The sequence below is a fragment of the Stegodyphus dumicola genome, chromosome 7, assembly GCF_044657685.1.
Source record: "Stegodyphus dumicola isolate Sdum_Otavi_A_Nest chromosome 7, ASM4465768v1".
Taxonomy (NCBI): domain Eukaryota; kingdom Metazoa; phylum Arthropoda; class Arachnida; order Araneae; family Eresidae; genus Stegodyphus; species Stegodyphus dumicola.
This window is the reverse complement of record NC_140774.1, coordinates 58,988,571-59,004,475: the sequence shown is the minus strand read 5'-3', so window position 1 is coordinate 59,004,475 and position 15,905 is coordinate 58,988,571. Positions and strand designations below refer to the sequence as shown.

The 15,905-nt window shown below is 31.2% G+C and overlaps 1 protein-coding gene across 11 annotated transcripts in view; it reads left to right on the top strand.

Moving 5' to 3' along the window:
- The window catches only part of LOC118205266 (inositol polyphosphate-5-phosphatase A-like), a 121,645-nt gene that overhangs the window by 67,171 nt on the left and 38,569 nt on the right, over positions 1–15,905 (top strand). For all 11 annotated transcript variants that reach the window (XM_085820283.1, XM_085820279.1, XM_085820282.1 and 8 more), the window contains one exon: positions 12,223–12,326. In XM_085820283.1, the coding sequence (XP_085676409.1) occupies positions 12,223–12,326 (104 nt within the window). The remainder of the gene's footprint in view (positions 1–12,222; positions 12,327–15,905) is intronic.

The window sequence follows — 15,905 nt, the reverse complement described above, 5'->3', positions numbered from 1 at the left end:
TTGAATAGAACATGTAGCAACAATTAGATAATTCTTTAAATGATATACATTTTGTGCATTCTGAGTTATAATGTGAATGAAATATAATACTGTTAAGTAAACCTAGCGCCAGAGTGTCGCTATGGTAAACAAAGTGAATTTTAAAGAATGCATTTATTCTATTGTGGTTTATGCGCTGTCGGCGAAGTAGGTTTAATTCAATCTAATAAGTTTAAATAAAATGCAAGAAAAAATGCGTGTAATTTAATATTCCGTACCAGGAAGTCATGTGGTGTACACATCAGATTTTTTTATTGGTATGTCAAGGGGTTCAGACGTTTTTTTTATTTGTATGTCAAGAGGTAAATGTAATAATTTAATATACGAATAAGAATTATTTATTTAAAAATGGTTTGTTTTATTGTGATTTAACCTTTTTAAGTGAGTGAAATTTAATGAGAGTATTAGAGGACTTGCATTTATGTCCAAATCCTGTGATTTCAAATGAGTTAGGAAATTGTACTTGTATTTTTAAATTTCTCTGATTTTAAAAAAGTTTAGATTTTACAATATTAATTTCACACTATTATGAGATCTGAATATACTGTAGCCATTTTATTTGGAAATAAGACGTCTGTCAGAAAAGAATTACTTTTAATTCTTAATGAACATTTACATTTCTAATAATTTCATTATAGCTTATTTCTTTTTCATTTAAATATTAGAGAAAAATATCTGTGCTCTGAGCTTGTCATTTCACCCTTACAATATACCGTATTTCTTCATGTATTCCCCCCTCTCCTATTTTATCTCCTAGCCTTTTAGGACCTGATTTTGAAGATTTAAAAAATATTTGCATGATTTCCTTTCCTTGCTGCATTCAAAGAACAAGCTTCCCTAAAATTTAAAATGGATTCTTCCACATGGTGATTGTTTTCATTTATGAAAACCCTTGGAAACTACTTGTGAAGGTCACACTGAACCTTTCCCTTAAATTTTTAATCCATTGTTCCCACCAAGCCAGTTTTCACCAGACAAGCCGATTTTTAGATTTGTGATCTGAATTAATTGTCAGTTTGTCCGGTTTTTATAAAAATTATGATTAAATAAAGTAAATTTGCAAAAATATTTTTGAGTATTTTGTTGGAACAGATAATGAATATAACTTGACCTTTATCTAAACTGATCTAAAGGTTTCGAGTGACAAAATGTGAAATTTTTAATTTCTAACCTGAAAATATTTATTGTAAAGTGAATGTTAGTTTCACTTTATAAATTTTTAATTTCTGTTTTAATTATTCAGTCATTCAACCAGTTCTGAATATACATATATATTATAGTATATATGGTAAATGCATAAATTAAAGAAAATAAACAGTTAAAGAGATAAAATTCACAATTTTTGCCTTGTTGCTGTCTAAACCTTTTGTTTAACTTAGACAATTATAGTTTCTTTACTATTGAATTTTATAGTAAAGCAAAAGCAGACAGAGCAGTTTATTAATTTTAACATAATTAATTAGTTCAATATTTTTAATAAATAATTATAAATAATAAATGTAATAATAGAAATATTTACTTTCTATTCACCATAAATTTGGAAAAAAATAGGTTAATTTTTTAAATTAAATATTTCATTTAAAAATATGCTGGTCAGAAGTTTTAAAAAGGTAGCAACACTGTATTGAACTCAGCTTCTCTAATTATTTATGGATGATTTGAGGCCTAAGGAGTAGTAGAGAAAACAATAAGAATGTATGAGATTAAAGTTATAGATAAGTTAAAATGAAGATATCTTATTAGGTACTGTAATGCTGCTATGTATTCTTCTTGGAATGTAGGTTTCCTTTTAAAGAAATAATAATATTTACATGTTGCTTATTTATGACTACTCTTTTTCATTTCTTAATTTCTTAGCTGTAGCTGCATCGTTTGGAAATTAAATTATTCACATTATTTCCCCCCCTTTTTTTTTTCTCTTCTCTCTCTTTTTTTTTTTTTTTTTTTTTTTTTTTTTTTTTTTTCTGTTAGTAAAAGAAAAAGGGGAAAATATGTGAGGAAACATAGTGTGTTAGTTTTATTATGTGATGTTTCATAATTTAGTTTTGTCAAATAGAGCATTTGAGTGCAAAATTTAAAAAATGATTGTTTTGAAGGTCTTCTGAATTTTACAACAATTTCAGTTGTAAATGTTATGATGTTTGGAACTGAAATTTAATTTTAATTTTCTTTCAGTATTTATGCCTGTGCAAAATTTAAAAACTGATTGTTTTGAAGGTCTTCGGAATTTTACAATAATTTCAGTTGTAAATTTTATAAAATTTAGAACTGAAATATAATTTTAGTTTTCTTACAGTATTTATGCCTGTGTCATTCTTTTTTTGTTAGGAGATTTCAAACATAAGTATTCATTTAAATTTTTTCTAAAGCCTGCTCTTACATTTTATGAGAAATATTTTGAACATTAAACTCTAGTAGAATTGCTTTTCTTAAGTGAATCTTTGACCTGCTGTGTAAAGGATAAGCCAAGCATGAGGAACATCCAAGTCCAAATTTAATTTAATGTAGGTATTTAAGCCTCAAGTTGTAATGTAGTATGTACAGAAAAACTGCATCTTTTAAAGTTATTTTTACACTCTTAAATGAGAGAAAAAGATTATTAATAAAAAATTACAAATAACTACACAGCTCACAAACACCCTCTTAATAAGGCTTTCCCTAAATTGAATCTGTTTGTTGATTTCAATATTATATTCTGCGTAGGCACATTTTGATTAATGACACTACCAGAATTACTGGAATTAAAATTTTAAACTTATAGGAAATCTCTCCCCTCTTTAGGCTCTTTTTCGCTATCATATTTTCTATTTTTAGAGCCAGAAGAAGCTTTACAAGGGCTGTTTTCAAAAGCATGTGTGTATTCTTCCACTGATGTAAACATGCTCATTTTGTGAAATGTAAACAAATGAGCTGTGAACAGCAAAATGGCACTGAAAACATGCATAAAGGAATTTTTGACATATGTCACGTTTTAGAGTGTCATAAATTTGTATGCTAAATAAATTCAAAATTAATAACAACAGTGGAGTATGTAACCAAAATATGGATTTATATGAAGCAAAAAAGTATTCAGCATGGTGTTCAGTCCTGTGGTTGCTCTTCATTTCCTGCACACTTGTCCTCAAGGGGTTAAAGAAGCATTGTACTGCAGTTTCTTTCTTTATTTATTTAATTAGTGAAAAGGTAAATTGCTACTTTTTATTTTTATGCACATATTGCTTTAAATATTTTTACAATATTCTTTTATTCTAAAGTGCTTAACATGGTGATCTCTTGAAAGTGGAATCTGATTTAATGTTATAATGGTAGAAAACCTTTTCTTTATGATAAAGCTCATGGTTATGATGTGACTGATTCAAGTCTCACTCTAGACATTGGCTCTTTCTCTATTAAGGTACAGAAAGTCACTATTAAAAAAAAGGCATTAATGCACTATAAGTATAAAGTTGCAGGGCAAATGAAGAAACTTTTAATAAAATCGTAACAGCAGACACCTAATGTTTAATGATTGGTTACTTCAAAAAGTCCATATGATTATCTAAATTTGCTGTTGTAGAACATTTAACATGTGTTACCATAATTAGTGGTAGTAGTCTTTAAGTTCAGTTCTAAGTGGCTCAGAATATTACACAGGAGAGTAGACTATTTCTGAAGGAGTGTTCAATTACATGTTATGAGCAACAATCATGCTTGTATTTATTAAACTCTGTGGTTATCTATGTTGCTGTGATATGCTATTACAGGATTCGTACAGTCCTTAAAAGTCCTTAATTTTTTTGGAATCAATTTTTGGTCCTTAAAAGTCCTTAATTTTGGCCCAAATCAGTAGAAGGTCCTTAATTTTAATCATCTGAAATTTCTGTGTTGTTTTTACGACTGCCATTTTGAGTGTGAATTAGCATTTTGGAGAAATATTTTTTTGCGATTCACTGATGTTTTTTTTTTTTTTTTTTTTTTTTTTTTTTTTTTTTTTTGAATGGGTTTATGGGTTGTAATTTGTTTGTATTTCTAATATTTACTCGAGTTTCATGGGATACTCGAGTTTCTAAGCAAGAAGTGAAACATCAGCATTTCGAATTTCATTTTTGGTAATAAAGAGCTCTTAAACAATTTTCGCTTTTGGGGATGTGAATTCTTTTATTAAGCAGTTCTAAATTTGTCGACTTGTCAACATTTTGGCAATTTTAACGTCAGTTTATATAGAAAATTTTTAATTCTGAAATCTGGGAATTTTTCGACGATTTTTTTTTTAAACATTGTAACATTGATAAATTTCATTAAAATAATGGTAATATATTGAAATTATATTTTAAAAATAACATTAAAATAAACAATTTTTATTTTTCGCTGTTATATTATAAAGTTTCATTTTGGCAACTTATTATACAATATTTTAAATCTGAAAAATAAACAAGGTATAATGCTATAAAGCACATTTTACAAAACAGCTCTTAGCAAATGCAAAGTTAGCTGTGTAATTAATTAAAAAGTCTCCTTTTTAATTTTTCATAGTAAGCGTTTTTCCGATGTAATTCTCTCAGAATATTCAAAATTCTCAGAATATGCGTCAGTTTTCTTTATAAAATTAATTTTATACTTTTATCCCCCCCTTTTTTTCCCCCAAAATATTTCTGGCTCTTTGCTGTTACAAAATTGGTTGGGATAATTTTTCTTTAGTATTTTTGACATTGCAGTTTGGAAAATTTAGAAGGATTTGAAGGCAAGATTTATAGACCCTCGATTCTAGATGATTCGACAAATATGTGACAAAGTGAAAAATGTCTCCATGGTATAAACGCGTAATGGATGTATTTTACAGAAAGTTTGCGATTAATTTCTTACTTTTTGGAGAACGTCTGGAAGAACAATGAAGGCATAATATTTGAATGTTTTACTCCTGCTACTAGAATCTTTTTCTTAACATGTTTATCTTCCCTTTATTTTCTCTACTTTTCACTAGACACAAGCATGGAAAATATCAAAAATGCTTCTAATCTTATCACTTGGAAAGAAAGGAAAGATTATAGAAAGGGATTTTTTAATTAATAAAGAAATAAAAAACTTACAATTTAAAAGGTCCATCTAATATGTCTTAGTGCATCATACACAGAGCTGGCACTAGAAATTTTCCCATCTGATTCAATCTCTGTGGATCCTAAATTCAACTGCATAGTACCTTTCTAAATTCTGCTTCCAATGCCTGCTCTAAATTATAAAAGTTTTGCTATTTCTAGATTTTGTTGTTTGGTGTGTCACTAAATTCTAAAAATTCTGCCACACCATCTCTGTAACCGGTCTTTACCATATATATTTCATATTTCTTCTGAATTTCGTATTACTAAAGAAATTAAATTAGTCACTTTTTTCTATACATTCTAAATGCATTTAGTGTTTTTTGGAAAAACAGACATCTTTAATTAAATCCAAAAATTCTAAAATGAAAAGGAAACATGCTGAAGAAAGAAACTGACTACATAAAGAAAATTATTCTTCAAAGATATGTGCAGTTATTATGTAAATTACCCAATTATTTATAATTTCAACCTTTACTATAATTTTCCATTTCTGTTTCCTCATATGATAGGGTTACTGAACCAGATTAAATTAAATTGTACAATCTTTGACCACTAGTCCACATTTTTAGTTTGAATTTGTGTTTAATTACGTCACCGTGAGCTGTAATAGATTTTGTTAGCACATCATTTATGCATGCATTTATGTTTTAAGTTCTTTTTAAATAAGAGGCTTATTTAAACCTTTGTCTGATATTGTAGTTACTTTCAGACTTAGTGATAATTTGCTTGACATCTGTCTGGAGGGTTTTGGACTGTTTAGCTTTTACCAGATCAAGTAAACCCTCATAGGTACATTGTGGAGTGGTTGACAAGTTAGGAGATAAAGCATGCAGAAACTAGTGAGAGCATTGGTTTGCATATTAGCAAACTAGCCAAAATGTTTGAGAAGGCTTGAAATTAAAATGACGGATAAATATTTTGTTGAGTGTTGTTGTTACAAACATACATGTTTTGTAGCTTTTAATGTGTAATTTTTCTAATATTATTTAAGAATCAGTGTCATAAATTACATGTATTTTAAACTGTGAAATTTTATTAGATTTTGATTTTAATAGGGCTTTTTTAACAAATATTGTTGGAAAAAAAATTTAATAGTGGCCATGTAAATGCATAGTGACTAAGGTTACCTATTTACCTAATTTAATTATTTATAACTAACTGCTTGCCCTTAAAAATTATCTCCATGTATTAAAGCGAGTTATTGCCTTTCATTAATCACTTGCGCTAAAAAGACGTGCCACGCACATCAAGATGCTTTTGTCTCAAACCATGCCTAAAAATGAAAATAACGTGGTGCACACGTCGCCTAACAACGAGATTGTTTATTTCTCGAGTTACAGTTCTGGATTGTACTCACAGACGCGGAGCTGCGTAAATGAGACACTTTACCGCTTGTTATATTGTAGCGCATGGCACCGCAACCGTGAAGTTTAGTCGTAGCGCCAGTGGTTAATATTCACTGTGGTCACAAGATAAAACACAAAAATGTAGAAATTCAAGTAAAACTTATTCTTTGCATCTAGTGAGACTTAAAATAATACAACTTATCAACTTTGGTGCTTGAATGGCTTATTGGAACCTGAAAGTATATTAACTGGGTTACAACCCGTGGAATTCTGCACAAAGCTATGACACTAACTGCATCAAACAGAGCTTGACTAACTTTCAACACTTGCTAACCGTGCCTACATCAGGCCTTTCAAGTTTGTTCTAATCAGCAGGTCTCTCTCTAGACAAGCAGCAGCAGTGATAATATTCAGTCTTTTGTTATGAATCATGCTGATTATGATCTTACTTCTCATTTTAACCTCTGCCGTTTGACATAAAATCTACCTGTTATTAAACCTCTACACCAGCAGTTCTCAACCTTTTGACTAACGTGTACCATCTAAACAAAAATTGAAACCCTTTAGTACCATTACTACAAAGTACTACCACCATCAATCTTGAACAAAGTGCAGATCACATAAATTTACGAGTGTTAAGAGAAAAAACTCAATCAGGATGTTGGGATTTTAACTTTTGAAAAAAATAGTTTAAAATACTTTGCTTCTTTGTGTACCACCTATTTTTTTCTTGCATACCACCAGTGGTACACGTACCACTGGTTGGGAACCTCTGCTCTAGACTGATCAAGTATGTGACAAAATGAGACATAAAAAAAAAATCAACATAAAGCTAACTATTAGTAAAACGTAAATGTCACTTATCTTCTTTCAAATATGTCCAACCTCTTACTTAATATTTATAAAAAACTTAATATTTATTTGTTTACCTTGTTAAAAATTTCTTTCAATGTAAGTTGTTTAAGTTGCTTTGTTCTTTGTGCTTATACTTTCTCTTTAATTCTGTAGACAGACATAATCTCTTGTTTAGTTACATTGTGGATGTCCTGTAACTGCTGTTTCGAGAATTCTGACTAACTTGTCAATCAAAATTTTCTCATTTTCAGTAACTTCTCTGTAACTTTCTTCACAAACAGTAGTGGTATTTTCTGGATCTAGAACCATGCTACAGATTTCGCCATTCATTAATTGATTGATGATTGAGAAGCATTGTCATCACAACGAAAACCTTCTTTTATATTATCTTCATTTATTATTGCATATCCACATTTCTCTACAAAATCCGTTAATTGGAAAATTTCACCTTTGTTTTGTGATATCTGAAAACCTTTAAAATTAGCAGCTATCATCATCAAATTTAGCTATCCTACACCATACATATTTGGCTATGCATCATGGGCTTGGCGATTAATGACAAGTTGTTCCGTTAAATTTTATGTTGTTTCTAATGCGCACTGAGACAATTAAGCCTGAATTGTATTAGTTTAGTTATTTATTATACTTTTGCCCATTTCTTGCACATGTGTAAGGCTTATCAGAGTTCTGAATAAATAAATTCCCACATATACTTAAGCCTTATTGAGGGCCGGCACTAGATATCTTACTGCCTGATGCAGTCTCTGTGGGTCCTAAATTCTGCGACTCGATGCAACCATATGGGCGCTGGTTCTGGGTTTATATGAATAACAAATCGTTTGTTCTTAATTCAAATAGCCCTAAATGTAATCTTTGGATCTATGAGTATCATCAACAAAATCTATGTTTAGCGTATGGAAAGAAATTGTTGGTAAATTTTTCCTTGTCAACATTTTTAGCACATTTAACTTAAATCTGTAATCATTGACAAGCATAATGTCAACATAAAAGGTTACCATACTCCTTTATTATTCAATTACTAACATAAAAAAATTGTTTAGGCATCGCTACGTGAGTCATTACTCAAGTTGTCATGTTTTGATAAACATGCAGTGATGAAAGGAAAGTACAATAAATAATGATTTGCAAAGTTGACATCAGATCAATGATGGATCTATGTGGAATTTTTCCATTTGAGATGTGTGCCTAGCAGATAGGCAGCAACAGAGACAAATTACTGGTCATACAAATTTACACTAAAATGATTCTTTCTTCAATAACAAGGTATTTTATGTAGTGTTGAAGTGAAATTAAGAATTGGGACTCTCCAGATGTTTTATTATGCGCAGAGGGAGAAATCAAATATGCATGTGTAAAGCCTACGAGTAAAAATGTTTTGGAGGTTTTTGATGTCCGAATTTTAGATCATTCCAGATAATGGACATCCAGATTTTGGATTTTGTACTGTATTTATTTGTTTACTTTATTAAACATTTCTTTCATTGTAAATTGTTTGAGTTGCTTCGTTATTTGTGCTTATACTTTCTCTTCAGTTCTATAGACGGACATAATTGTTCAGTTACAAAGTTTTGCTGTTCAAGTACTGTAGTTGGTATGTCAAGAATTCCGACTAACTTGTCGCCCACCAGCAGCCGAGCGGTAACGTTCCTGAACACTGGTAGTTCAGTCCGAGGTTCAAATCCCGCGATAGGCCTGGCTGCATTGGTGTTTTCGGGGTTTTCCCCATGTTTAACTATCATACGAGCCAGTTTCTCTTAGAAAGTCCTCCACGAAGGCATCCCTCCCCTTAGGCAGATAGCCCTAGTGTGCTTTGCCATAATTAAATACACCACATCACCACCGACTAACTTGTCAATCGAAATTTTTTCAGTTTCAATAACTTCTGTGTTCTTTATTCACTATTGGTAGTGGTATTTTCTGGATTTAGAATCATACTACAAATTTCGCTGTCCGTTAATTGATTGATGATTGGAGCATTGTTATTGCAATGAAAAACTTCTGTTATATCATCTTTGTTTATTACCACTTCTCCACATTTCATTTAAAAATCCATTACTTGGAAAATTTAACCTTTGGTTTAAGATATCTGAAAGCCTTCACATTTGCGGCTGTCATCTTCATCATCCTTAACATGAAATGTTGGCCATAAATTATGCCAAGCAGTTTTTAAAGTATCTGAAGAGACCCAAGATGGTGTGATGCTCCAGAAAGTAGATTTTACGCTAAAATATTTCAGAAATTCTTGAATAGTCTTGCCATTGTTCAAGAAGTGTAACAAGGATTGAAAAAATTCTAATTTATATTTGCATTTTCAGCATGCACACTATTCTGATAATATCCATAGGCTGAATGATGGACGTACAATTTGGAGGAAAAAATAATACGGTTACTTTGTCTTTTGCTAAAATTTTGAGTGGCATATGAGCCAAAGAGTTGTCTACAATCAGAACAATTTTTACGTCAGGCCTCCGTAAACCAACCGAATTCTTCCAAGCCTTGGGTATGAAATAATTTTCAAACCAACCATTCATTAACACTTTTGTCACCCATGTTCTTTTATTTGCATGATATATGATGGGAAACATTTTACTCCTTTAAATTCTTGATGTCCTGTATTTTTTCCAATTACGAAAAGTTTACACTTGTGCGTTCCTGCAGCATCTGCACATGCAAAAATTGTTAATCTCGCTTTGAAATCTTCGACACGAGTTGGAGTCTTTTCTGTAAAGGTGTCCAAGGTAATTTACGGTACATATTGCTCTAAAAGACCAGTTTCATCTGTGTTGCAAATTTGTTCTGGAGATAACTTTTAACTAATGAGTTCAATGAATTCATCTGCAAATAGTTCATCATAATTGTTTCACCTGAAATTCTTAATTGCCTTATACTATGGTGATTTTTAAATTTAGTTAACCAACCTGTCGAATATGTTTAGTTTGTAAGTTCATTTCTTAGTCAAATAATTTAGTTTGAGCCATTAGCATTTTATCCGTCAATGGCATGCCTCGCTGTGACACCGTCTGACCCATTCAGTCATCACTTTGCCATAATCTTCACTTTTTGCATAACGAATAATTTTTCTGTTATGCGAGTTTGTTATATTATGTTTGTGGGTGTTGGAATCCACAAAAAATTCAAAAAGTTTCTTTTTCTGTTATGTCATATACAGTTGGCTTTCAAATGCCATACTCCTCGCATAATTTTGAGACAGGTATACCTTTATCCATTTTTTGCAGCAATTCCATTTTTTGTTTATTGGACTTCGAAGTAGGTTTTCGCTTTTTAGATCCTGTTGCAACTCCAGAATAAGTAACTCTTTTCGACATAATTGAAAGTTGAAACTTTAATTTTTTATAAAATTGCTGTAATAAAAATAGCCTGCAAAAAAAATAATAAGCTGGATCAAACTAGAAGGTTAAGGAACTGCACAAGCTGCTACATGAATTGAAATTCCTTGGAATCGAAATCATTTTAGCCTAATTTAATAGCGTCCGCCATACACTATTGGCTATGTATTATGAGATTGATGATGAAAGACAAGTTGTTCCGCTTAATTTTGTCTTGCCTCTATAGCACACTGAGGCAATTAAGCCATAATTATTAGTTATTTATTATACTCATGTCTCTATTTATTACACATGTTTAAGACTTATCGGAGTCCTGAACAAATAATTCCCGCAGATACTTGAGGCTTATCAAGGGCCAGCACTAGATATCTTATCGCCTGGTGCAGTCTCCATGGGTCCTAAAGTCTCCTACCATGCACTTCCCCCCAAGTTCTAAATTTTTGCCACCCCTAAATTTTGGATCCCAGAGCTTTCTTTAAATTCCAGATATCCTTTTATCCCTTAATTTTGTTGCTCGGTGCTTCTCTAAATTCCAACAATCTTTTCTTCCATATATTCTGCCTCCAGGTGCGACCATACAATCTCGGGTGCCGGCTCTGAGTTTATGTGTTAAACAATTAGCACTACATGTAATCTTTTGACCTATGAGCATCGTTAACAAAATCTATTTTTAGCATATGGAAAGACATTTTTGTTAAATTTTTCCTTGTCAACATTTAACGCATCTGTAATCATCGCCAAGCGTAAATGTCAACATGAAAGGTTTCCATACTCCTTGTTATTCAGTTACTAATATAAAAATATTGTTTAGGCATCGTTGAATGAGTCATTACTCATGTTGTCATGTCTTGATAAACATACGGTTATGAAAGTAAAATATAATAAATAATAATTTGCCAGGTTGGCATCAGAGATATAAAAGTTTTAAAATCAACAATGTTTTTACGTAGAATGTTTCTGTTTGAGATGTATGCCAAGTAGATACACATATACGGAACCAAATTATTGATTACACAAATTTATGCTAAAATGATTGTTTCTTCAATAGCAAGGTATTTTATTTAGTGCCGAAATGAAATTGAGAATCGGGACTCTCTACATGTTTTATTATGGGGAAAACAATCAAATGTGCATGTATGAAGCATAAAAAAAATTCGTAAAGAATAAATTTTGTTGGTGGCTTTGAGGTCCAGAGTTTAGATTATTCCGTATATTGGAGACTTTGTACTGTGTTTAATCTGAAGACTACAATTTATATTTTGCCTCTTATGAGGTGCAGAACATGAGTTAACAATTTTACTCAAATGGCTGGGGCCCAAACAATTTAAGAATTACTAATCTGGAATACTGGTATTACTGAAAATGATATGTTGTATATAATTTTATGCATAAAATAAAAAGATCTTTAAAAAGTGCTCTGCTTTTATGATTTGTTACATGTGTATTTTTATTGTAATAAATCACACTTATGTTCACCATTTGTATGCACAGTATATTTTAAATAAAATAATTTAAATCATGATATTTTTACTTGTCTAGGCCACAAGTACTTACCTTTGACAGGGAAAGAAGTTTATATTGGAAGTATTGAGCATTTTGGAATGAAAGAAAAATCAAAATTTCCCACAGAGATATTTCCTGAGGTAACATTAATTCGTTAGTTTCTGCTTTTCTGCTTTTTTCATGGGGGAAACACTGAGTCACATGCCAAGAATTTTTTTTTTTCCAAAATTTTGAAATAATTACTGTGATATATATATAATAGGCAGTGTAATGTAGAAAGTGCTGTGATACATCTAAAGGACACCTGCTTAAAAATTTATCTTTCTCATTTTTCTGCAGCGGGGCCCACCAGCGGCCAAGCGGTAAAGTCGCTGAACACTGGAAGTTCGGTCGGAGGTTCGAATCCCGCTAACGGGCTGCCTGCGTGGACGTTTTCGTGGTTTTCCCCATGTGTAATGTGTATACGAGTCACTTTTCCTTAGAAAGTCCTCCACGGACGCATCCCTCCTCTTAGCCAGATAGGCCTAGTGTGCTTTGCCATAATTAAATACGCCACACACCACCATTTTTCTGCATTGCTTCAATTTTTTAATTATCATATTTAATGATTGAAAGCAATGCTGATATTTTCAAGATTTATGTTGCATTTACTCCTTCCCATGCCATTTACCTCGACAAAACTTGGGCTCAAGTGTTATGGGTCAATGTTTGGTAAACAAGCCAGACTGATGCTTGAGAACAATTACAATACAAGCCGAAGCATAAATGCCTGTATTATACTCACTTTTGTGCGATACTGGTGGCGTGGAAGTAAACTTTAATCCTTCATAGATATTATAAATATATTTTGTAATAAATAACAGTTTCAAAATTATATTTCATAAATAAATAATACTTCAAGTAAGTAAACTTTAGTAGAAGTAAACTTTAATTCTTCTGCCTTTTGCAGATATTATAAATATATTATTTTTTTAATATATAATTTTAATAAAAATTATATCATTTATAGAGTCAAAAGTCGTTAATTCGGACACCCATAATCGGGAATGATCTATAATCCGGACCACAAAGCTACAAACTTTCTGCTCATGCGTCGTATTGACGCATGCGCGTAAGACCTTTACGGCTGCGAATATGCCTGTGCGCATGCGCAAAATATGTTTACGAATGCACTTTTAATGTATAACGGACGGTATAAGCTAAGCTAAAATGATCTAATTCAGTTATTGTTGCAGATTGCATTGTTCCTTAATCTTCGAATTGGATTCGGCTTATTATTTTTTGCAGACTGTTAGAGCAATTTTATAAAAGTAAGCTTGAACTTTCGATTATGTCAAATAGAATTTCTGATATATATTTACTAATATGTAAAGGATCTACAAAGCGAAAGTATGTTTCAAAGTCTATTAAACAAAAAGTGGAATTGCTGCAAAAAATGGATAAAGGCATATCCTTTGTTTATCTAAACTTTAACGTTTGTTTATCTAAACTTTGTTTATCTTTAACGCCGCGGCGCGCAATGAATTGGAAGTTGATCTGTCAGCACTATCCTTATCTTCAGGGCAGATGTTTTTATTTTATTTGGCTTATAATTCCTTATTAAATGTAGTATTTCATCTCGATGTACTCCATCTTTGATATGATTTAAATCAAATTCCTCGTCATTATAATTCGCTTCCGATAGCGAAGAAAGTGACAGAGGTTATTGAAAACGAAAAAATTGCTATTGAGAAGTTAGTCGGTATTCTCGACACAGCAATTATAGGACTTGAACAGCGGAACTTTGTAACTGAAGAAGAAATTATGTCTGTTTATAGAATTAAAGAGAATGTATTATCACATAAAAAACGAAGCAACTTAAACAACTTACATTGAAAGAAATGTTTAATAAAGTAAACAAATAAATATTAAGCTTTTTTTTTTTTTTTTTTTTTTTATAATTTTGATACCCTTTAGATCATAATTGTTCTTTATTTCATAATTGTTCTTTATTACGGTTTCATATTTTTAATTTTATAATTTCTGCATGCCATCTGACCAGATTTAAACTGGTGATCTATAATCCGGAATCGCCGAAGTCCCGACGAGTCCAGATTAACGACTTTTGACTGTATAATAAAAAATTGTGACTAACTCATGTAGTGTACTGATAGGAACTAACATTGGGTTACAACCATGAAATTACGATGTTAATGCTCACTAGCCCAGCTTTCTTTTCCGAAGCCTGAATCGTGATGTTTATGTGTGGCTCTGCTTTCTGTTCTCGAGCCTGTCTCATGATGTTTATGTTTGGGACAAAATCTGAATCATGAGTAGTCAGATTTGTTAAAGCACGTGAAGCGGTTAAATAAATATTCATTTTTTTTTTTTTTTTTTTTTTTTTTTTTTTTTTTGTAGTTAACGTAGTAAATCAAGATATAAAACCTCCCATTTAACCATATATTATATATTTTATGGTCAGGTATTTTTAAAACTCAGTTATTAATAATAACAAACCACTTCAAATTAATAATTTATGAGAGTTTATCACATGAATCGTTTGTTATTAATAATTACCATCAATGAAGGGAAGTGTAACAATTTTCAGTGGGTTCCTTTTGAGATTTGCCATTATGCATGAGTGTGATTTTCCTGCATCAACACCTAACGAAATTGCAAATGTATAATAGTGGTGGTGAACACTCATGTTTGTTTTTGCCTGTTGGCCACAACTGAATAAAATCTACTGTAGGCACTTACATTTTTCAAAACACTCACATGTACTTTACATTCAGCATTCACAAATGTTCTGTGTTCTGCTGTGTCTCAATTTGGTACTACTTTCGTCAGTTGCTAGCATACACATAAATGTTTCCAAATTTTGACAAATTTTACTCTCTTTGTAAGCACAGTGGATGATGATTTAGATTTCAGAGGGCACATTTTGATGATGGTTTTGATATGCTAAAATCGAAAAAAGAAAAAATTCTCAGTTAGAAAGTTTTTTTTTTTTTTTTTTTTTTTTTTTTTTCCCCCTAGAGAGAGAAGGAAAATGAAGAGAAGACTTCTGGCAAATAACCAGAAGATTATCATTGACTATCAAGGTATGATATTGTGAAGAATTGGTTGTGTTAAAAAAACATATTGCTGCAGCTAAAAATAAAAAAGACCTAATTATACTTTATGCTTTTCTGGAGGCCATGGAGGGTGCAATAGAATGATAAAAATGCTTAAGACAAAATATAAGCAGATTGTGATTAAAATTGATATATTTAAATCTTTGTGAATTTTGTCAAAAGAAACAATTCGTTCCAAGATAAAACTTTTTTGTTTGTTTATTTTGTTAAAAGCATTAAATTGAATCCAAGGTGTCAAATTGATCTTACTGATTTACAGTCGGAAGCGAATAGAGACATTAAGTTTATAACGGTTTAACGAGACCATGTAATGAAAATTGTTCAGTAAAGGGCATTAAAAGCAAATTAAGTTACCTATCATCTGCTGGATGTGTTCACGTTATGGAGAGCTAAGACTGGCAATGGTAAATAATTTGCTAATAAAAATATTGAAACAAGATATTGAAGAGGTGTTACTTGCTGATTTGGAAACAAACATACAAAGTGGTCAGAAGGCATAAAGTTTATTCAATTTGTGAGAAATGGTGCACATTGCTTAGAAAGAGATCACAGCACGTATGAAGCTATATTTAGCTGTAAAGCTAAAGCATGTTTAAGAACCTA